We start from the raw sequence: 24241 nt of genomic DNA, 5'->3' as shown, positions 1-24241 counted from the left end.
AATAATTTATGTTTCAGTATGTTGCATGAAACAAAGTTTATTGTATGTTTGAGTGGTATGTGCTTTTTCTTTTTCAGAGGAAAATTACAACTACTGTTACATTTTACAGGTTCTTGCAACTGACAAAAATCTTGCAGGATTGAATAAATATGACAGAGTACTGCAATTTTTTAAAAATCTTATGTCATATGTTTCCCTCCCTCCCGCCCAAGTCCTTTGACAAACCTTCTTATATCTTTTGCAACCAATAATTTCAGAAATTTTACAAGATTTCATGGCTTTATTCGTTGACAAAATATTACATTAAATCTCAGAAGAACTTCCACTGATGGAAACTATTTTTTTCCTCAAAAATATCAGTCTATAAAACAGGAAAGTTGTGTCGTGTCCCACTCCTCCGCTGACAGCCGGGTCAGGGAAATCCGAATCAGGCGTGCCTCTGCAGCTCTGCCAAAGTCCTAGCAAAGTTCTCAAGGCAGGCAGGCAGACCAGAAAGTGACTTCAGCAAGATATGTTCGACTTTGCCTGACTCAGAGACTGCCAGAAAGCAGATCCTTTATATAGGCCACGGGGTATGGCTCCATGACTCAGCACTTATCCAGGCCTGTCCCTCCCTTCCTTCTGACGCCGCCGCCTATCAATTCTTCTGAAGCGAGGGTCACTCCAGTCGGCAGCTGTTGGTAATAAACCTCCCTCAGGCTCATATGCTGTGGGGGAGGGGGAGGGGTCTAGTTGCTCCGTTTGCCTGGGCATGGAGCCAGGGCTGGGGCCGGGAGGTGCTTCCTCCTCCGCAGCCTGTCTGGGCATGGAGACAGGGCTGGGGCCGGGAGGTGCCCCCTCCTCCTCAGCCTGTCTGGGCATGGAGCCAGGGCTGGGGCCGGGAGGCATACTAGGACATTCCTCAGCGTTCGGAAGCAGATAAGAAGGCCCCGGCTGCGGTGAGAGCGGGCAAGACACAACAAGTTGGTAGGCTTAGCGACACAATAGAAAGTGCTGAGCATAGGCATAAATGGACAGTGATGGAACACTGGAAGATTTTTGCAGACGAGATTCAAACCAACATCACCTCAGATGATCACTTACTTTTTGTACTTGTAAATAATTCGACCAGCTGCTGAGCTTCCGCTTGGATTTGAGTTTCCAAACCCTTTTTCCCTAGTCCCAGCTTCCTCATAGTAACAACACCAAAGCGCCTTTGCTGCATCCAGACGTGACCATTTGAGAAGGCAATACCTGAAGCCACCAAAGAACAATAAAAAATCATTGCTCACTAAAATTAATAGGAAGGTCTTAGGGTTGATGATCTAAACAATACTTTAAATCAAACCCAGTTTGTTGGCCATATTGGTTTTGAGTGGCACTATATAACAAGGGGAATGGGACGCGGTGGCTCACTGGCTAAGACGCTGAGCTTGTCAATCGAAAGGTCGGCAGTTCAGCGGTTCGAATCCCTAGTGCTGCGTGAGCTCCCGTTACTTGTCCCAGCTTCTGCCAACCTAGCAGTTCAAAAGTACGTAAAAATACAAGTAGAAAAATAGGGACCACCTTTGGTGGGAAGGTAACAGTGTTCCGTGCGCCTTTGGCATTGAGTCATGCCGGCCACATGACCACAAAGATGTCTTCGGACAGCGCTGGCTCATCGGCTTTGAAACGGAGATGAGCACCGCCCCCTAGAATTGGGAACAACTAGCACATATGTGTGAGGGGACTCTTTACCTTTATATAACAAGGGAGAACACATTGATATTCTACATCTTTTGACTATGGCTTACCTCTGTTTTTGGTAACAGCTGAAAGAAAAGGTGTGGGTGGACGATCAATAAAGGCTTGTGAATTGTCAATCAATCCTTCTTTCACAGCTTTGTATCCCGAGAGGATTACAGCATGGTAATTCCCTACCCACAGAGAATAAATGTTTCCATATTGCTTTGCCAGCTGCAGTTTGGAAAAAAAGAGAAACGTTTTATATTATTCTAACGAAGTTTCACCTTAAAAGAAATCTCTCGCTCTAACTTCTTGCCTTGTGACTATTTTGTTTTATTTATTTATTAGATAATACGTATATGTACGGTATAAGTATAAGCAGGAATTGAACAGGGGTGAAATCTAAAATTTTTTGCTACCTGTTCTGTGGGTGTGGCTTGGTGAGTGGGTGTGTCCTGTGACTGAGTGGGCGTGGCCAACTCAATGTCACTCACAGCCATGCCCACTCAGTCATAACACCCCCCCACCAAGCCACACCCACAGAACCCAGTAGGGAAAAAATTAATTAATTAAAAGTAATAGTAAAAGTAAAAGTAATTAAATAAATTAATTAATTAAAAATAAATTTTAAAAATGTGCCATTCCCGGAGGCCCCAGAGCCGCCACCTGCCTCAACCGGGTCGGGGAATGCACCATTCCCCACTCCGGCCTTTCTCCGGAGCTGCTGCCCACTCACCGCCCACTCCCCACCTGCTCGCCATTCGCCTTTGGTCAGGGGCTGGGGCCCAGGGATGCCCCATTCCCTGAGGCCCCGGAGTCACCCCCAGCTCGCCGCCTCCTCAACTGGGTTGGGGAATGCACCATTCCCCAACACCAGCCTTGTCCCGGAGCCACCGCCCGCTCTTCCTTCACCATGCGGCATATACTTACCTTCCTCCAGCGGCTGGCTGCCAGGAACGGCAAGTGTCCAAGAGTTACCGGATTGCTCTCCTTAAATATGCCACCTTGTTCTATGCGCCGGCTGCGCAAGCGCACACCCAACCTGCCGCTGATAAATAAATGAAATAAACGGTGTGTGCTTGTGCAGCCGGTGCATGGAACAAGCAGCGATGGTGGTGGCATATTCAAGGAGAGGGTTTCCAGTAACTTTTGGACTTTCGTGGCAGCTAGCAGCTGGAAGAAAGTAAGTATACGCTGTGTGGCAAAGGAAGAGCGGGCGGCGGCTCCGGGACAAGGCTGGTGTCGGGGAATGGTGCATTCTCCGACCCAGTTGAGGAGGCGGCGAGCAGGGGGCGACTCCGGAGCGACTCTGGGGCCTCAGGGAATGGGGCGTCCCTGGGCCCTGACCAAAGGCGAAGGGCGAACAGGCAGCGAGCAGGCAGCAAGTGGGTGAAGGAAGAGCAGGCTGCGGCTCTGGGGAAAGGCCAGAGTTGGGGAATGGTGAATTCCCCGACCCGGTTGGGGCAGACGGCGGCTCCGGGGCCTTGGGGAATGGGCCCTGGTCCCTGACCTAAGGGCGAGCAGGTGGCGAGCTGCCTTCCCGGTGTTCCGTTGTCCAGCTTGCGAAGGCTGGACTGCAGGCCGTGGACTGGTTTGGAGGCGTGGCCAGCCAGCGATTGCTACCGGATTGGCAAACCAGAACCAATCTCCGCTACCTACTCGCCAGGATCCGGTCTGATCCGGTAGCATTTCACCCCTGGAATTGAATACATAAAATGAATACAATTAAAGGGAACATTAGGACAGGGATGGTAGGCACTCTGGTGCTCTTATGCACGCCCCTTACAGACTTCTTAGGAATGGGGTGAGGTCAACAGTAGACAGTCTTAGTATAAAATTTGGGGGTTTTTGGGATGAAACCACAGAATCAGGTAGTGCATTCCAGGCATTGACCACTCTGTTACTGAAGTCATATTTTCTGCAATTGAGTTTGGATCAGTTCACTTTAAGTTTGTATCTATTGTGTGCTCATGTATTGTTGTGGTTGAAGCTGAAGTAGTCATTGACAGGTAAGACATTGTAGCAGATGATTTTATAAGCTATGCTCAGGTCATACTGAAGGTGGCGTAGTTCTAATTTTTCTAAACCCAGAATTTCAAATCTGGTGGCATAAGGTATTTTGTTGTGAGCAGAGGAGTGGAGGACTCTTCTTGTGAAATTTCTCTGGATGCGCTCAATTGTATTAATGTCTGATATAATTAAAACTGCAGAAAAAATAATTGCTACCAACCTGCCTTCCATTGAGGACCTGTATACTGCACGAATCAAGAAGAGAGCCGTGAAAATATTTACAGATCCCTCACATTCAGGACATAAACTGTTTCAACTCCTACCCTCAAAACGACGCTGTAGAGCACTGCACACCAGAACAACTAGACACAAGAACAGTTTTTTCCCGAAGGCCATCACTCTGCTAAACAAATAATTCCTTCAACACTGTCAAACTATTTACTGAATCTGCACTACTATTAATCTTCTCATAGTTCCCATCACCAATCTCTTTCCACTTATGACTGTATGACTGTAACTTGTTGCTGGCAATCCTTATGTATATTGATATACTGACCATCAATTGTGTTGTAAATGTTGTACCTTGATGAACGTATCTTTTCTTTTGTGTACACTGAGAGCATATGCACCAAGACAAATTCCTTGTGTGTCCAATCACACTTGGCCAATAAAAAATTCTATTCTATTCTATTCTATTCTATTCTATTCTATTCTATTCTATTCTATTCTATTCTATTCCAGGCAGATGAGCTGTATTCGAGAATTTTTTTTCCAGAGAAAAGTTTTTTATTTTTAAAACACATTAAAATGAAAGACAAAACATACAACATTTATATAGATATCACTGTTTATCAGCCATTCAAGACAGTCCTTTCCTGTTATTTACACATATTTTAGTTCTAACTCTACTTTTATTTATCTACTCTTCCTATTTTCTAACCATTCATACCATTTGCTCCAGACCTTATAATATTCTGTGTCCTCTTTCTCTTTAATTTCTTTTGTAAGTTTGTCCAGCTCTGCATTCTAATATTTTTTTAATTAGTTCTTCCTCTGTTTTAGCCTATGCCCAAAATTTTCATTCTTCAATTTTGGGCATAGGCTATATGTGCTGCTGTTAATATATGGAGTATTAAATATTGCGTATCATTTGTATAATTTTCTGTTGGAATCCCTAATCAAAATTGATCTGGTTCTCCCTTTATTGGTTTCTGTATTATTTCCTGTAACCACTTTTTAATTTTGGCCCAGAATTGTTTCGCCACTGGGCAGGTCCACCAGAGATGATAATATGTTCCATAATTGCTCTTGCATTTCCAACACTTTGGTGAGTTATTGGGGAACATCTTTGCTATGCTGGTTGGTGGGAGATGCCATCTATGGAACATTTTCATCTGCTTTTCCTTGTATGCTGTTGATATTGTCAATTTCATGTTGTATTCGAGAATTGGTCTAGCAAATGTTTTGTATGCTCTGGTTACTTTGTAACTTGTTGCTGGCAATCCTTATGATTTATATTGATATCCTGACCATCCTTTGTGTTGTAAATGTTGTACCTTGATGAACTTATCTTTTCTTTTGTGTACACTGAGAGCATATACACCAAGACAAATTCCTTGTGTGTCCAATCACACTTGGCCAATAAAAATTCTATTCTATTCTATTCTATTCTATTCTATTCTATTCTATTCTATTCTATTCTATTCTATTCTATTCTATTCTATTCTATTCTATTCTATTCTATTCTATTCTATTCTTCTAGTAATGTAATATCACTGGAGAAGAAGCTACTTCCTTTCCTTCCTTTCCTTCTCTTACATCAAAGCTCGGGAAACTTCAGTCCATGGCTAAGTGTGACTCCCAACAATTGGTGCTGGATTTTGAAACAAGCTAGAGAGACCACAACTTAAGAGTTTAGAAACACACATTACGAGGGACGGCTGAATACTGATTGAATTTCAAACTTTATAGAAGAAGATGGAAAAAATTAAAAATCTCTTGAGAGGTGGTAGTTTCTGTTGTGATGATAAACTTAGTGCTGTTTTAAGAGAGGAAGTCAAATTCAGGAGGGAAGCATTCTGATTGGTTGGAGAAGTTGGATACGCCGAGCTATATGAGGCACAGACCATTGTTTCAAACACAAAGAGTCCTAACCTATCCATGACTGTATTATGCTTAGCACAATACAGACAATTGAATTGGAAGAGATTTGGAGACCTTCATCGGAATCTAGCAATGATTTTGTGGAAAGTATTTTGTTTGCCAGTCACCTGGCTTGAGCCTGACAATGCCTCCTTAGCGCCCGGACGGAACGCCTGCAAGGCCATTCGACGCAGGGTGGAAAGGCAGAGAGGGCATGTCGGATGCCTTCCTCTGCCAGGTATTCTTCAAACTGGGCTGCCGTGAATTGAGGCTCATTGTCGGACACCAGAGTGTCCGCAACCCGTGAGTTGCGAATAGGTGGCGAGGGTTGCGATTACTGCTCGGCCGTAGTGGATTTCATGAGTATGATCTCCAACCATTTGGAGAATGCATCAACCACTAGGAACGTTTGGCCGTGAAAGGGCCAGCAAAATCAATGTGGATTCTTGACCAGGCCCTTGGGGCTTTTCCCTCTGACTGGGGCCGTTAGAGGTCTGGACTCTTGGCAAGCCTGGCATTTCCCTACCCTCTCAGCAATCTCTGCCCATGAGTGGCCACCATACATAGCTTCTAGCTAACCCCTTCATCCTTACGATCCCTGGGTGACCTCGTGGAGGAGGTCCAATACCTTTCCCTTAATTTATCAGGAATTATTACACGATCACCCCATAACAGGCACCCCTTGAGCCGAGAGCTCATCTCGCTTTTTAACAAATTCTTGAACTCGCCCGGCGCAGGGCCACCCTCTCTGTACCCAACCGAGTACAGTCCTTAACACAATGTCCCGGTATGATGCCCGAGCCACTTCCTTAGATGTGACTGGGCCAGAGTCCAACGAGTCAATAAGTAGGATGGGCGTCCCGGAGTGGGGTCTTCGTCGCCCTGGTAGTGGGCATCGGCTTAACGCGCCTGCATGCCCCACTTCTTTTCCTGGTCGATGCTGCAGCTTGTAATAAGCGGCTAAGAATATAGTCCATCGGGTCAAGCGTGGCGAGTGCCACAGGCGGTCGCCAGCCAGTATCCCTAGTAGCGGTCTGTGGTCAGTCACAAAATTCCCAAAGACATACTGTGGAATTTTTGACCCCTGATACAATGGCTAGTGCTTCTTTGTCTAATTGGCTGTAGTTCCTCTCTGGGGAGGACATCGTTCTAGAGTAGAACGCTATAGGGGCTTCTGTGCCGCTTTGGAAGTCTATGGCTGAGTACAGCCCCACCCCATAAGGGAGGCATCGCAAACCAGCACTAGGGGTAATGAGTGATATTGGATGAGCAGGCTATCACTTGAGAGCAGGTTCTTTACTGCTTCAAAAGCCCTATTTTCTGACTTTCCCAAGACCAAACAGTATTTTTCCTAAGAGCCTATGCAGCGGTTCCAACGGTTGCTTTGTTCTTTAAAAGACCGTAAAATTAACCAACCCCAGGAATGCCTGCAGCTCTGCTTTGTTTTTGGGCGCTGGAGCCTTCCTAATTGCCTTAACCTTGCTCTCAGTAGGGTGAATTTTCTTGTCTATCCGTAGCCCAAGAAATCGACGATTCGACCCCTATCTGGCATTTGTTTGCCTTGACTTTAATCCGCTGTCCGGAAAATGCCCAAAACCTTTCTTAACCGCTCCCCAATTCCTCCATGTTTTCCCTGAAATTAGGACATCATCAAGTAGGGAACTACCCTGGGAGCCCTGCAGTAGTCGTTCCATCAGGTTTTGGAACAGCCCTGGTGCCACACTGACCCCAAATTGCAATCGGGTGCACTTGAAGCCCCTGTGCGCACAATCGCTTGGGCTTCGCCAGGGCGCTACTGGCAGTTGTTGGTAGGCTTGGGCCAAGTCTAACTTTGCAAAGACTTGCCCTTGCCCCAAAGAGTGCAATAAGTGTTGCACCACGGAACCGGTAAGCGCTTTTCTGTAAGGCTTTGTTAAGCGCCGCCTTGTAGTCAGCGCAAATTCTAATTGACCCGTCCGGTTTATGGGTGATTACGCCTCCCACTTTGCGTGATCGACTGGCACCAAAATCCCTGATTTATGAGCTTGTCCAGCTCCTTATCGATTTTGGTTTTAGGGCAAAAGGGACTCTCCTCGCCTTAAGCCTAATGGGGCTACCTGGGGTCTAAGTTGAAGGAAATAGGGGTCCCTTGTACTTGCCCAGGCAGTCCTTGAAGACATCTTCGAACTCGTTAAAGAGAATGTCTTTCAGGTTACAGTCACTTCTGTAGATGCCAGTCACTCCCATGCCCAGGGCACGAAACCAGTCTAGTCCCAACAGACTGGGCAGAGTTCCTTCGACGATCGTGATGGGCAGGGTCTTCTTGTGAGGGTGCCGACTCGGACGGAGGTGGTCCTCGAACAGGGATGCGATTCTGGTAGTCGTGGACTCGTAGCCGTTGTGCTTGCAGGTGGCGCCGCGACGGACGGCAGCGACTTCGCCAAAGTGTCCCAGGACATGATGGTGATCGCTGATCCCGTGTCTACTTCAAGCACCGTACTCCCTCTATTTTGGCTTGGTGAAGATCTTCTTCTCCACTTTGGTCGGACCTATGACCACAGTTGTTTGGTTGGAATCGCGCCTTTTTGTTTGAGCCAATCGCGGTCGCCTTGCCGATTCCGCGCTCTGATTGGCCGATTTGAATTTCGGCGGGAAGGTTGGGCCGCCGACAAACTTGAGCTAGGTGCCCTTTCTTCCCACACGCCGACATGTCGCGTCTTAAACTTGCAGCGTTGGCGCTGGTGTTGACCCCGCAGCTTCCGCATTCGCCTCGGTCCCCTTTGTCGCGTTTCTCGGTGCAGACCCTTCCTCATCTTCACCGCCGGATTCGGTCTGAACCTCCTCCTGGTGCACCGGAGTTGCCTTCGCTTTGGTGGAGGCTTTGCAGTGTCTCTGCCGCTTGGGAGGACATTTCATGTGCTCTGGCTTCGCCCAGAGCGTTGGCCAGCGTTAGGTTGCTCTTTGCTAGCAGCCGCCGCAAACGGATGTCTTTGACCTCGGATGAGTTGCTCGAGGAGCACCTCGCCTAGGTCACGGTATCCGCAGTCCTTGACGCTTCTTAGGGCGGCCATGTAGTCACCGGCGGATTCGCCTCCATCTGCCTTCGCCTCCGAATTCAAACCGCCGCACGATTTGGACGGCGTTGGTGCTGGTTTTTAGTAAAGTCTGCAGAGTTGGCCACGACACCGACTGCAGCGTTGGCTCTGCCAGGGCTTCCGCGATATCAATGACCTCCGGACCGCAGGGGCTTAAGAAATAAGCCCTTTTTCGGTTATCTGGAACTCCTTGCAGTTCGTTGGCTTTAGAAAGCTTTCAAACGGGTCATATCGTTCCCCATTTCTCTTTAGCCGGGTCAAACGGTGCGGGCGGAGTGTAACTGGCCATCTCCGCTTTTCTGCCCTGGGTTTGCTGGGTTCGGGTCTATCGTGCTTCAGCTCGGTTCTGGTTCTTCTCAGCCTCGAGATCCCACCTTCGTCGCCAATGTTAAGTTCTGGAAGTAACGAGGCTGGAGACCAGGGTAGTGACAACAGCTCTTTAATATAGGGTGAACCCAGCAACAGGCTGGGGGAAAAACCTCTCCTTTTATACAGTTCTACTGGAGGCTTCGTCCAATCAGCAACGTGCTGATTTCCCGCTCAAATATTTAAAGGTACAAACATGAATACATAACACAAAACATACAACATTTATATAGATATCACTGTTTATCAGCCATTCAAGACAGTCCTTTCCTGTTATTTACACATATTTTAGTTCTAACTCTACTTTTATTTATCTACTCTTTCTATTTTCTAACCATTCATACCATTTGCTCCAGACCTTATAATATTCTGTGTCCTCTTTCTCTTTAATTTCTTTTGTAAGTTTGTCCAGCTCTGCATTCTAATATTTTTTTAATTAGTTCTTCCTCTGTTGGTGGATTTTCATTCTTCAATTTTGGGCATAGGCTATATGTGCTGCTGTTAATATATGGAGTATTAAATATTGCGTATCATTTGTATAATTTTCTGTTGGAATCCCTAATCAAAATTGATCTGGTTCTCCCTTTATTGGTTTCTGTATTATTTCCTGTAACCACTTTTTAATTTTGGCCCAGAATTGTTTCGCCACTGGGCAGGTCCACCAGAGATGATAATATGTTCCATAATTGCTCTTGCATTTCCAACACTTTGGTGAGTTATTGGGGAACATCTTTGCTATGCTGGTTGGTGGGAGATGCCATCTATGGAACATTTTCATCTGGTTTTCCTTGTATGCTGTTGATATTGTCAATTTCATGTTGTATTCGAGAATTGGTCTAGCAAATGTTTTGTATGCTCTGGTTACTTTGTAACTTTGTTGCTGACAATCCTTATGATTTATATTGATATATTGACCATCATTTGTGTTGTAAATGTTGTACCTTGAAGAACGTATCTTTTCTTTTATGTAGACTGAGAGCATAGGCACCAAGACAAATTCCTTGTGTGTCCAATCACACTTGGCCAATAAAAAATTCTATTCTATTCTATTCTATTCTATTCTATTCTATTCTATTCTATTCTATTCTATTCTATTCTATTCTATTCTATTCTTCTAGTAATGTAATATCACTGGAGAAGAAGCTACTTCCTTTCCTTCCTTTCCTTCTCTTACATCAAAGCTCGGGAAACTTCAGTCCATGGCTAAGTGTGACTCCCAACAATTGGTGCTGGATTTTGAAACAAGCTAGAGAGACCACAACTTAAGAGTTTAGAAACACACATTACGAGGGACGGCTGAATACTGATTGAATTTCAAACTTTATAGAAGAAGATGGAAAAAATTAAAAATCTCTTGAGAGGTGGTAGTTTCTGTTGTGATGATAAACTTAGTGCTGTTTTAAGAGAGGAAGTCAAATTCAGGAGGGAAGCATTCTGATTGGTTGGAGAAGTTGGATACGCCGAGCTATATGAGGCACAGACCATTGTTTCAAACACAAAGAGTCCTAACCTATCCATGACTGTATTATGCTTAGCACAATACAGTCAATTGAATTGGAAGAGATTTGGAGACCTTCATCCGAATCTAGTAATGATTTTGTGGAAAGTATTTGCAGCTCAGAAGAAACACAGCTTCAATTGCAACAATACAAGAGCACACAATAGATTTAAGCTTATTGTTAACCACTCCAATCTTGATTGCAGAAAATATGACTTCAGTAACAGAGTTGTTAATGCTTGGAAAAAACTACCTGACTCTGTGGTCTCTTCCCAAAATCCCCAAAGCTTCAACCAAAAACTAATATAATATAATATAACAACAGAGTTGGAAGGGACCTTGGAGGCCTTCTAGTCCAACCCCCTGCCCAGGCAGGAAACCCTACACCATCTCAGTCAGATGGTTATCTAACGTTTTCTTAAAAATTTCCAGTGTTGGAGCATTCACAACTTCTGCAGGCAAGTCGTTCCACTGATTAATTGTTCTAACCGTCAGGAAATTTCTCCTTAGTTCTAAGTTGCTTCTTTCCTTGATCAGTTTCCACCCATTGCTTCTTTTTCTACCCTCAGGTGCTTTGGAGAACAGCCCGAGAACTGTTTGCAGTTTGGAGAACTGTCTACTATTGACCTCACCCCATTCCTAAGAGGTCTGTAAGGGGCGTGCATAAGAGCACAAGCGTGCCTACCCTTCCTGTCCTATTGTTTCCTTTGGTTATATCCAATTAATACAGTTATTACATACTCATATTCATATATATGCTTATATATTGTATAGTTATTACATGCTTATGCTTATATATACTGTGTGACAAAATAAATAAATAAATAAATAAATAAAAACTTCAAGGACAAGGTCTTGCAAAGCCATAATAATAAAAGCAATGCTCCTCTAGTACAGTATATGGTTTTGATATCTCAGTTACTTTGTTATCACTATGCTGGTATGAATCTTTCATGCAAAACTGTTGCACATTGCACATGTGTTATTGTGTGATATTGAGGACTTCTGGATAGAAGCTGCAAAGATGTCCCGTTCTTTACAACAACATGCAGCCATAAATGGCTCTATTTTTTAAAAATTTATTTACATTTATATCCCGCCCTTCTCCGAAGACTCAGGGCAGCTTACAGTGTGTAAGGCAATAGTCTCATTCTATTTGTATATTTACAAAGTCAACTTATTGCCCCCCCAACAATCTGGGTCCTCATTTTACCTACCTTATAAAGGATGGAAGGCTGAGTCAACCTTGGGCCTGGTGGGATTCGAGCCTGCAGTAATTGCAGGCTGCTGTGTTTTAATAACAGGCTATCTTACAGCCTGAGCCACCACCTCATTCATTGTGCTGGATAATAAGATTGTCCTTCTATACAAAAAGTGTACCTATTTTCCGAGATCTTTTTTTGTAGGAAGTCCAGTCTCTTTTTCTCTTTCTCACACCCATTTACCAATTTACCAGGGGCCTCTGGTGGCTCAACAGACTAATGCAGTCTGTTATTAACACAGCTGCTTGCAATTACTGCAAGTTCAAGTCCCACCAGGCCCAAGGTTGACTCAGCCTTCCATCCTTTATAAGGTAGGTAAAATGAGGACCCAGATTGTTGGGGGCAATAAAAGTTGACTTTGTATATAATATACAAATGGATGAAGACTATTGCTTGACATAGTGTAAGCCGCCCTGAGTCTTCGGAGAAGGGCGGGATATAAATGCAAATTAAAAGGGGCCTCTGTGGCTCAGACTGCTAAGACAGTCTGTTATTAACAGCAGCTGCTTGCAATTACTGCAGGTTCAAGTCCCACCAGGCCCAAGGTTGACTCAGCCTTCCATCCTTTATAAGGTAGGTAAAATGAGGACCCAGATTGTTGCGGGCAATAAAAGTTGACTTTGTATATAATATACAAATGGATGAAGACTATTGCTTAACACATTGTAAGCCGCCCTGAGTCTTCGGAGAAGGGCGGGATATAAATTCAAATAAAAAAAATAAAAAATAAATAAATAAAGTGTTAGTCAGTTGATAATGAAATGTCTGCAAACAAACAATCAATCTCAGACAAGTAACTATATTCTCTTTTATTTGACTTTTGGGGAGCTCTCCAACAAATTAGAACCAACATAGAATATAATTAAAAAGATGCCAAGAAATAGCTCATCGAAGGCAAAAAACGGATGGGAATTATTTCTTTGCATGTTGTTATCAATCTGGGAACTGCATGGGAAACTCCATTTGTGCAAGTGACAGACACATATGTGAAATCATCCCCCCTCCCACCCCCATCACTGCTGGACAGGTTGGGGAACACTGTGTTGTGTTGTTCTTCCTGTTGAAGACTACTTCAGCTTCAATCACAACAATACAAGAGCAAACAATAGATTCAAACTTAATGTTAACCGCTTCAATCTTGATTGCAGAAAATATGACTTCAGTAACAGAGTTGTTGATGCTTGGAATACACTACCTGACTCTGTGGTCTCTTCCCAAAATCCCCAAAGCTTTAACCAAAAACTGTCTACTATTGACCTCACCCCATTCCTAAGAGGTCTGCAAGGGGCATGCATAAGAGCACAAACGTGCCTACCGTTCCTGTCCTATTCTTCCCTTTCTTTATATCAAATTAATATAGTTATTACATACTTATGCTCATATATATGCTTATATATTATATAGTTACTTTCATGATTATGCTTATATATACTATTGTGACAAAATAAATAAATAAATAAATAAATAAATAAATAAATAAATAAATAAATAAATAAATAAATAATCCTATCTTTCCTATCATAATTCTCTTATGTATCAAGAAAAACACATTGCATCAGTCAATTGGTTTGGTTTCAAGCTGTCGTTCTCTGCAAAAAAATAATAATAAATCTGACTATTTATAACCTGAGGTGAAGGTTGCAATTTCCTTTTAGAGAAGCAGCACAATGATTTAACAAAGCCATTTAAAATGCTGTTTCTAAAACGGATAATTGCAATGCGACTTTGAAATAGTTTCTGGGTATGATAAAGACAACGGCGAGCTGAGTCACATATATAAGCTGTGTTTAACTAGCTCAAGCAAAGGCATATAAGATTCATTTGCACAACACTCTGAGATTGTTATCTTTGGGTAATTGTTTATTTATTTGAGCGGTGTTGTTGTTTTTTTGTAGTGGCTTCACGTTGTCCTGGATTTGTGCAACACATGACATAACTAAAGCCTGGCTTGAGCAACATATTAAATCACAACGTGCAATCAGGATGTAGGCAGGAGGCCTCGGATTGACCCAGAAAAGTATGTTGTGATGTTTCTTGCACATGAAGCCTAACATAGAACACGTTGCAATAATCCAGGTGGGTGGCGATAAGAGCGTTAATCAGTGTGGTTTGTGGCATCTTTTCAAAGCTATCCAAGTCAGGAAACAGCAGTTTATTTGTTTAAGTATAGCTACCAATCGTATAACCATGACCTAGGTAGCACACAGAAGATTAAAACCAACAAAACATCCTACAGCAATAGAAATCTAAGATAGTAATGATGATCATAATGTATAACATATGCCTGGGCCTAAAAATTCCAATATTAATAAACCAGTTAGGTTTATTAATAACAGAATTTTGAAAGCCCATTAATGCTCCTTTCTACTTTAATGTGCATCAAACATATTTATTTTTATTTTTTATTTTTTTATTTATTTTATTTGTCACAACATTATGTATAAGCATAAGCATGAAATAACTATACGATACATAAGCATATATATAACTTATATATATGCTTATATATAATATTTATTTATTTATTTATTTATTTTTCAAATTTTTACACCACCCTTCTCCGAAGACTCAGGGCGGTGTACAGCAGATAAAACACCAATAATCCAAAAATTTAAAATACAATATCCAGTTTAAAAATCTAATTCGATCGCTGTAGGTTAAAATATTAATTAAGAAAATTACAAAAATAGAATAAAACCCCTATTTAAAAGCCCACTAAAAGCCCACAGTATGAAAATCAATCAGGCCAGCCCTGCTTGGTAAAAAAGAAGGTCTTGAGCTCGCGCGTAAAGGTCCGAAGATCAGGGAGAAGACGGAGTCCCACCGGCAAATCGTTCCACAAGGCCGGAGCCCCCACAGAGAACGCTCTTCCCCTGGGGGCCGCCAGCCGACATTGGTTGGCCGACGGCACCCTAAGGAGGCCCTCCCTGTGAGAGCGGACTGGACGCACCGGACGATGGGAGGTAACTGGCGGCAGCAGGCGGTCCCGTAAGTATCCCGGTCCCATGCCATGGAGCGCTTTAAAGGTGATAACCAGCACCTTGAAGTGCACCCGGAAGACCACCGGCAACCAGTGCAGCCTGCGCAGGAGAGGTGTTACATGGGAGCTACGAGGTGCTCCCTCAATCCCCCGCGCGGCCGCATTCTTAAATAATTAAAGACAATCTGTGTTTGGGGTACACATAAGGTTTTTCATTTTATTTATATATCTATGAGAGATAGCCTACAATTACCAATGGCTCTAGCTTAACTTGTCACATATACACCCAGATAGATTTATTGTTCTTTCTGTTTGAGCATGGAGGAGATAACATGTTTTTGTACACTATACCATAAGAAAAGAGGGTTATTACTGAGCTGACAAAGGAGGAGAAAGCTGGTGTTGTAAATACAACTTATCTGGAAAAAAGAAGAAGCAATGACTGTGCTTTAAGTAGCAGACAGTACGGCCTCTATAGAAAATTGGCTGCTGTCTGTTGACATTTTACATGATATTTTACAAGAAGAGTTCTCCATTCCTCTGAAAAGAACAAAATACCTTATCCCACCAGACTTGAAATCCTCGGCTTAGAAAACTTAGAACTCCGTCGCCTTCGACAAGACCTCAGTTTAACTCATAGAATCATCTATTATCCTTCCTGTTAAAGACTACTTCAGCTTTAATTGCAATAATACTAGAGCAACCAATAGATTTAAACTTAATGTCAACCACTTTAATCTAGATTGCAGAGAATATGACTTCTGTAACAGAATCATCAGTGCTTGGAATACTTTACCTGACTCTGTGGTCTCTTCCCATAATCCTAAAAGCTTTAACCAAAAACTTTAAACTATTGACCTCACCCCATTCCTAAGAGGACCGTAAGGTAAAAGTAAAGGTTCCCCTTGCACATACGTGCTAGTTGTTGCCGACTCTCATCTCCGTTTCAAAGCCAAAGAGCCAGCGCTGTCCGAAGACATCTCCGTGGTCATGTGGCCGGCATGACTCAACGCCAAAGGTGCACGGAACGCTGTTACCTTCCCACCAAAGGTGGTCCCTATTTTTTCTACTTGCATTTTTACATGCTTTTGAAACTGCTAGGTTGGCAGAAGAGGACCATAAGGGGCGTGCATAAGCGCACAAACGTGCCTACCGTTCCTGTCCTATTGTTTTTCTTTTTCTTCTTCCTATATATATATATGCTTATACCTCCTACTATTTACTCATATATATGTTTATATACTATATAATCTTTTTGTATGATACTTACATATATTGTTGTGACAAAATAAAATAAATAAATAAATAAAAAATAAAAATAAAGACATTCCTGGGACTGGCTAAGACAAAATATTTGAGTTGATTGGGAAGGGAGAATCCATAGATCCACATGGGACAAATGTATCCTATTTTATTCCTGGGAAGCCAGGAAACATCCAGCCAACCAGAGAAAGCAACTTGCAGCCCAAAGTGGTGGGGGGAAAAGGCCAGCTGATGCAATTATGCTCTTTATTTATTGTATAGCTGTGAAAGTTGGGCCATAAGGAAGGCTGAGTGCCAAAGAATGGAGGCCTTTGAACTCTGGTGCTGGAGAAGACTCCTGCGAGTCCTTTGGACTGAATGGCAATCCAACTGGTCAGTCCTAGAGGAGATCAACCCTGACTGCTCTTTAGAAGGCCAGATCCTGAAGATGAAACTGAAATACTTTGGCCACCTAATGAGAAGGAAGGACTCTCTGGAGAAGAGCCTAATGCTGGGAAAGATGGAGGGCAAAAGAAGAAGGGGACGACAGAGAATGAGGTGGCTGGATGGAGTCACTGAAGTAGCCAGCGTGAGCTTAAATGGACTCCAGAGGATGGTAGTGGACAGGAAGGCTTGGAGGAACGCTGTCTATGGGGTCGTGATGGGTCGGACACAACTTCACAAATAACCACAACAACACAAACTAGGAATTCAGAATAGAAGTACAAACTGGTCAGATTTAGCCAACGTTCTGGACTGCATACATGAAAAGTTAGGCTTCATCAGAAAAAGGAATCCTTGTTTTGCTTGTTGAAAAAGAATATTGCTTCATAATTGTTGGCAACTGTATTATTTGTTGGTTCAATGTTCATGGAGAAGAGAGAGAGAGAAAAGAATTTGGCTTGTTTAGTCCAGATGACTTGATGAAAGCATTGCCTGGAATGAAAACCTGTTTTGCTTTGTTAGATTAATGCAGTAGCAAACAACAACAAAACAATCCCAAGAAATGAGTTTGCTGCATTTTGAATAAAAACATAAAAAACCCGAAAGCCCTCATGAGTGTGTGCGTGTGTGTCTCTATGTGCCCTTCACCTGAGAGGAGTTATTCTGTGTGCCCACAGTCCATGAAGTGGGAATTGGAAGCAGGCTCCACCATCCTTTCTGATCTGGAAGCCATTGGAAATAGTTCCCCTCCTCCCTGGGGGCTCAGAATCCAATGGTGTGTGTGTGTGTGATGTTTTAGATATTTATCAGTTTGCTTAATTGATTTTTACTTTCAAAATGAGATTTTAAGATGGTTTCTTCGGAGGGATATTGAGAAATTATTTGTTGTATTTATTTGTTGTATTTATTTGTTAATTACCTAGAATGGTAAGCTAACAAGAGTAGATCGTATTTTGTAAATTGGTTAAGCAAACTGATTTGATATGTAGCTCATGAAGTTCAGATTCCACTTTTGCTCATTCTCTATAAGAGTTGAGGTCTGTGCACTAACAATACCAAGTTGACAGATTTTTTTTTAAAAAAATGGTTTTACTGTTAATTGCACAATTTTACTTCATAACAGATCCTGCTACACTACTAACCAGAGCATATAAAACATTTGCTAGACCAATTCTTGAATACAGCTCGACTGTTTGGAACCCATACCACATTTCTGACATCAGTACAATTGAACGTGTCCAGAAATATTTTACAAGAAGAGTTCTTCACTCTCTGATCACAACAAAATACCTTATGCCACCAGACTTGAAATCCTGGGTTTAGAAAATTTAGAACTACGCCGCCTTCGACATGACCTGAATTTAACTCATAGAATCATCTATTACAATGTCCTTCCTGTTGAAGACTACTTCAGCTTCAATTGCAACAATACATGAGCACACAATAGATTTAAGCTTAATGTTAACCGCTCCAAACTTGATTGCAGAAAATATGACTTCAGTAACAGAATTGTTAATGCTTGGAAAAAACTACCTGACTCCGTGGTCTCTTCCCAAAATCCCCAAAGCTTCAACCAAAAACTGTCTACTATTGGCATCACCCCATTCCTAAGAGGCCTGTAAGGGGTGTGCATAAGAGCACCAGCGTGCCTACCGTTCCTGTCCTATTGTTTCCTTTTGTTATATCCAATTAATATAGTTATTACATACTCATACTTATATATATGCTTATATATTGTATAGTTATTTCATGCTTATGCTTATATATACTGTGTGACAAAATAAATAAATAAATACATAAAGCTTTGGTGTCTATTAGAAGTCAAAAACTGTAAATATTTTCCCCAACCGTTGCAGCATAATTTTCATAGATTATACTATAACTTGTTTCACTAGATGCATGGAATAGTTTTCTGAGATAGTTGTGGAAAAGGAAGAATTGTAAACAAGGATACCAACAGTATGTGGAATACATGTGATGTAAGAGTGGTTATTATCATAATAATAGTGGCAATGCATAACATTTAATGAACTGATTAACATATGTGTATAGTCTCTGTTGTTGTTGAAATGACAGGAGATGAAACCTAATGGTCAATTACTTTTAAATCTCTCTTAAAACTCTACCTTTAAAACCTGCCCTAAAATCGGATTGGCCCAGAAGTCAAGCCACTGATGATCTTACAAAGATATCAATCCCTTTAATAAACTCTTAAGAGAACATAATATGAAGCACCACTCACAAAATAGCATTTCTATCACTATTGCCAGATCCCTTAAAACTTGGAATATAGGAATGTCTGTGGCAAAAACATCACATTACATCATTTATTTTCAAGAAGAGATGCTTTTAGTGTGTAGGAATTTAGCATCCACCCCCCTCCTAGAAGAATGAAATATTTTAGAAAATATTTAAAAAGGCAGAATATATTTCCCTGGATGAGAAATGGAGAAACATGTTTTAAAGACAAAGCAGCTCCCTGCAGCTTCCTGACTCCCCCCCACCTTTGTCAATGGGCCATTAAAGCCTCAACCAAGCTCACTCAATCCCCCCATCATTTGCAACACAATAGAACCACATGGCAAGGCTCAGGCAAGCTTGAGGGACAACCTACAATGTTAGCTAAGACCCCTAGACCATCTGGGAGTTTGACAACCAATCAGGATACTCTTCCTGTGCCCCAGAAAGTTCAAAGCTCAGAAAAAGCATAAAGGCAGGGAGCACACAGGATCTCAGCCCTTTTTCTGTTCAGGATCTCAAGCCATGTGATCCTGACCACCATTAAACCATCTTTCCAAGCAGCCTCCATGTTTCCAGTGTCTTTGTCCCCACTTGGAACTGAACCCAGATGGATATTTCTTCCAACAAGTGCTACTGCACTAGCATATCAACCAAAACCCATGTATTTGGTTCAATGGAATGATAGCTGAAATGAGCAGTGTAGTCAGATATAGTTCTGAGTCAATGCATTCACTTGTTTGATTAATTTGCATCCCACTTTTATTTTGTACAACTCAAAGCAATATATGCCATGTTTCCCCAAAAATAAGACCTGGTCTTATATTAATTTTTGCTCCAAAAGAAACACTAATATACTGCATGAGTCAAAAAGAGGGATGTGAAAATATTTACAGACCCCTCACATCCTGGACATAAACTGTTTCAATTCCTACCCTCAAAACGACGCTATAGAGCACTGCACACCAGAACAACTAGACACAAGAACAGCTTTTCCCCTAACACCATCACTCTGCTAAACAAATAATTCCCTCAACACTGTCAAACTAATCTGCACTACTATTAATCTTCTCATCATTCCCATCACCCATCTCCTTCCACTTATGACTGTATGACTGTAACTTTGTTGCTTGTATCCTTACGATTTATATTGACATTGATTGCTTATTTGTACCATATGACTATCATTAAGTGTTGTACCTTAAGATTCTTGATGAACGTATCTTTTCTTTTATGTACACTGAGAGCATATGCACCAAGACAAATTCCTTGTGTGTCCAATCACACGTGGTCAATATTCTATTCTATTCTATTCTATTCTATTCTATTCTATTCTATTCTATTCTATTCTATTCTATTCTATTCTATTCTATTCTATTCTATTCTTCTATTCTATTCTGGCTTATTTTCCGGTTAGATCTTATTTTCAGGGATATATACGAAATATGTTTAACTGGCTGACAATCTTAACTGGGGCTTATTTTTGGGGTAAAGCTTATATTATAAGTATCCTGAAAAATCCTAGGGTTTATTTTCCAGTCGACTCTTATTTTCAGGGAAACAGGGTATATAATCCCTTTCCTGTTTTTATCACAATAAACATGTAAGCTAAGTTTGGCCAAGAGAGAAAGTGATTAGTGCAAAGTCATCAGATGTCTTCTGTGCCTCAGGAAGGACTAGAACTTCCAGTTTCTCAACTTTTGGTCCAGCACCTTAACTACTATTTATTTGGGTTGTACAACCCTTTGTTTTTGATTTCCTATGAGTGTACAGGAAATTTTGAAGCACCTTTGGAGATAAGTCCAGAGATATCTTTATCTACCATTTTAAGATTTAACGACTATTTTAAGAAATCCTACAGTAGCAAGAATATTGCTACATTGAGTAAAATCATTAAAACCATGCTCACGCTTTGTAAAGATGGCTAAAAAAACTTTCCTCCCTCCCTCCCTTCTTAAAGTCTACACTTCCAAAAGGTTATCTCTCAAGTCATTAAATTAATTAATTAATTAATTAATTAATTAATTTTTATTTATTTATTTTATTTATTTGTCAAGCATATATAACAGGTAAAAGTATAAACATAATTTGGATACATGAAAAGAGTAAGAGTAAAAAGGAATATTAGGACAGGGATGGTAGGCACGCTGGTGCACTTATGCATGCCCCTTACAGACTTCTTAGGAATGGGGTGAGGACGTCAATAGTAGATAGTTTAAGGTTAAAATTTTGGGGGTTTGGGGAAGAAACCACAGAGACAGGTAATGCATTCCAGGCATTGACCACTCTGTTACTGAAGTCATATTTTGTGCAGTCAAGTTTGGAGCGGTTTACCTTGAGTTTGTATCTATTATTTGCTCGTGTATTGTTGTGGTTGAAGCTGAAGTAGTCATTGACAGGTAGGACATTGTGGCAGATAAATTTTATATACTACACTTAGGTCAGTCTGAAGTCCGCATAGTTCTAAGTTGTCTAAGCCCAAAATTTGAAGTCTGGTGCCATAAGGTATTTTATTGCGGGTAGAGGAATGGAGGACTCTTCTCGTAAAATATCTCTGGGCTTTCTCAATTGTATTTATGTTCGATAGGCAACGCGGGTTCCAGACAGATGAGCTGTATTTGAGAATTGGTCTAGCAAATGTTTTGTATGCGCTAGTTAGTAGTACAATATTACCAGAGAAGAAGCTACGCAAGATTAGGTTAACAACTCTTAATGCCTTTTTTGGCAATGCTGTTACAGTGCACTTTGGCACTTAGATGTTTAGAAATGAGTATTTCAAGGTCCTTAACAGAGTGAAGGTCATCTACAAGGTCATGTCCATCTAATTTGACAAATCTAAAATGACAAAATTAGTAGACCAGAGGAATGCTGTCGATATAATTTACTTGGACTTCAGTAAAGCATTTGATAAAGTAGACCATAACCTACTACTAGATAAAGTAGAAAAATGTGGGTTTGACAGCACCACCACCAGATGGATTCGTAACTGGCTGACCAACCGCACTCAACGTGTAGTCCTCAACGGAACTACATCCACATGGAGGGAAGTATGCAGTGGAGTACCCCAAGGCTCTGTTTTAGGCCCAGTACTCTTCAACATCTTCATCAATGACTTGGACGAGGGGATAGATGGGGAACTCATCAAATTTGCAGATGACACCAAGCTGACAGGAATAGCCAACACTCCAGAAGATAGGCTCAAGTTACAGAAAGATCTTGACAGACTTGAACATTGGGCGCTATCTAACAAAATGAAATTCAACAGTGAAAAAAGCAAGGTTCTACATTTAGGCCAAAAAAACAAAATGCACCAGTACCGTATATGTGGTACCTTGCTCAATAGTAGTACCTGTGAGAGGGATCTTGGAGTCCTAGTGGATAACCATTTAGATATGAGCCAGCAATGTGCAGCAGCTGTTAAAAAAGCCAACACAGTTCTGGGCTGCATAAACAGAGGGATAGAATCAAGATCACGTGAAGTGTTAGTGCCACTTTATAATGCCTTGGTAAGGCCACACTTGGAATATTGCATCCAGTTTTGGTCGCCACGATGTAAAAAAGATGTTGAGACTCTAGAAAGAGTGCAGAGAAGAGCAACAAAGATGATTAGGGGACTGGAGGCTAAAACATATGAAGAACGGTTGCAGGAACTGGGCATGTCTAGTTTAACAAAAAGAAGGACTAGGGGAGACATGATAGCAGTCTTCCAATATCTCAGGGGTTGCCACAAAGAAGAGGGAGTCAAACTATTCTCCAAAGCACCTGAGGGTAGAACAAGAAGCAATGGGTGGAAACTGATCAAAGAAAGAAGCAACTTAGAACTAAGGAGAAATTTCCTGACAGTTAGAACAATTAGTGGAACGACTTGCCTTCAGAAGTTGTGAATGCTCCAACACTGGAAATTTTTAAGAAAATGTTGGATAACCATCTGACTGAGATGGTGTAGGGTTTCCTGCCTGGGCAGGGGGTTGGACTAGAAGGCCTCCAAGGTCCCTTCCAACTCTGATGTTATGTTATGTTAATTTGTATTTTATGTTTTGATTTTTTTTTGCCAATGTGCAAGACAGAGCATTTCTTGGTTGAAATTTGAAGTTGCCACTTGTTAGTTAAATGTGAATGGTGATTGGAGAGAAAGTTGAGAGAGGTAGTGGTAGAAGAAAAAATAACATTTTTCTCTTCAAATGTGCAGCGCCTACTGCATTCTCATCTCTGGTATAGTTACACTTTGACTGCATTTATTACTGAATTACCTCATTTTCTTACAAACAGCTAGGTTTGCAAAACGTACTAAATCAAATCAATAACAACAGTCTAAAGAAAGTCGAGTGAATGCACCTCTTAGAATTTTAACTGTGATAGTTAACCATACAATGTAAATAAAGTCATTTACTACAAATTGATTTTAAAGTAAAGATAACCAGCAAATATACCGTATATACTCGAGTATAAGCCGAGTTTTTCAGCATGTTTTTTGTGCTGAAAAACGTCCCCTCGGCTTATACTCGAGTATATACGGCTTATACTCGAGTTTTTTTTCTTTTTCTTTTTTTCACATTATACCGGATGGTGCAAACTTGCCGGGCTTTTGCATTAGCGCGGGGAAGCCCTGCCGGTGCAGTGAGAGGGCGGGGCGGGGGAGCCGCCAGCCTTCTCGGCTGAGGGAGGGAGGCTTTCCCTGACCGGTAGCTGCCTCATTTCCCTCCCTCGGCTTATACTCGAGTCCCCAGTTTACCCCAGTTTTTTGGGGTAAAATTGGGGACCTCGGCTTATACTCGGATCGGCTTATATTCGAGTATATATGGTATTTTGTTTTCTCTTACTGTAAATAATTCATTTTTTAAATCTCTCATAAAAAAAGCTTCAATTCACAAAATCACATCATCACCATCTTTTTTTTTAAAAAAACCCCCACTATATTTCAAATTTTTATTCAAATCATGAAGTTTAAATTAATAGAATACCTGCTGTTGACACCATGCCTGGGTTTACAAAAGTTTTTAGACAAAGATAACATGGGGCTGGCAGCTTACAAGTTAGCAAGTTGTCATTATTGGAATAGCAAATGAATCCAGAACAAAGCTATATTCAGACACGAGTATTCGAACACGAAGGATGATTTTCATAGAGAACTCTCCACAATCCAACACCATTGGATTGTTAAATATACTATGTATATATCAATATCATATAACCTAGATAACTGTGTTGAACCAGATGAATATATTTTCCTTTTAAATCTTAACTGTCCCTGAATGAAGTGTGAAGCACTCTGTGCTAAAAG

The 24241-nt window shown here is 41.6% G+C and overlaps 1 protein-coding gene across 1 annotated transcript in view; it reads right to left on the bottom strand.

Moving 5' to 3' along the window:
• Window positions 1–24241, bottom strand: part of LOC131200726 (cytochrome P450 2J2-like) — a 57471-nt gene that overhangs the window by 27885 nt on the left and 5345 nt on the right. The window contains exons 2-3 of the mRNA XM_058187922.1: window positions 1773–1935; window positions 1084–1233 (exon numbers count right to left, since the gene is read on the bottom strand). Coding sequence (XP_058043905.1) covers window positions 1084–1233; window positions 1773–1935 — 313 coding nt within the window. The remainder of the gene's footprint in view (window positions 1–1083; window positions 1234–1772; window positions 1936–24241) is intronic.

The sequence above is a fragment of the Ahaetulla prasina genome, chromosome 6 (genome assembly GCF_028640845.1).
Source record: "Ahaetulla prasina isolate Xishuangbanna chromosome 6, ASM2864084v1, whole genome shotgun sequence".
Classification (NCBI taxonomy): Eukaryota; Metazoa; Chordata; class Lepidosauria; order Squamata; family Colubridae; genus Ahaetulla; species Ahaetulla prasina.
This window is presented reverse-complemented; position numbering and strand designations above follow the sequence as displayed.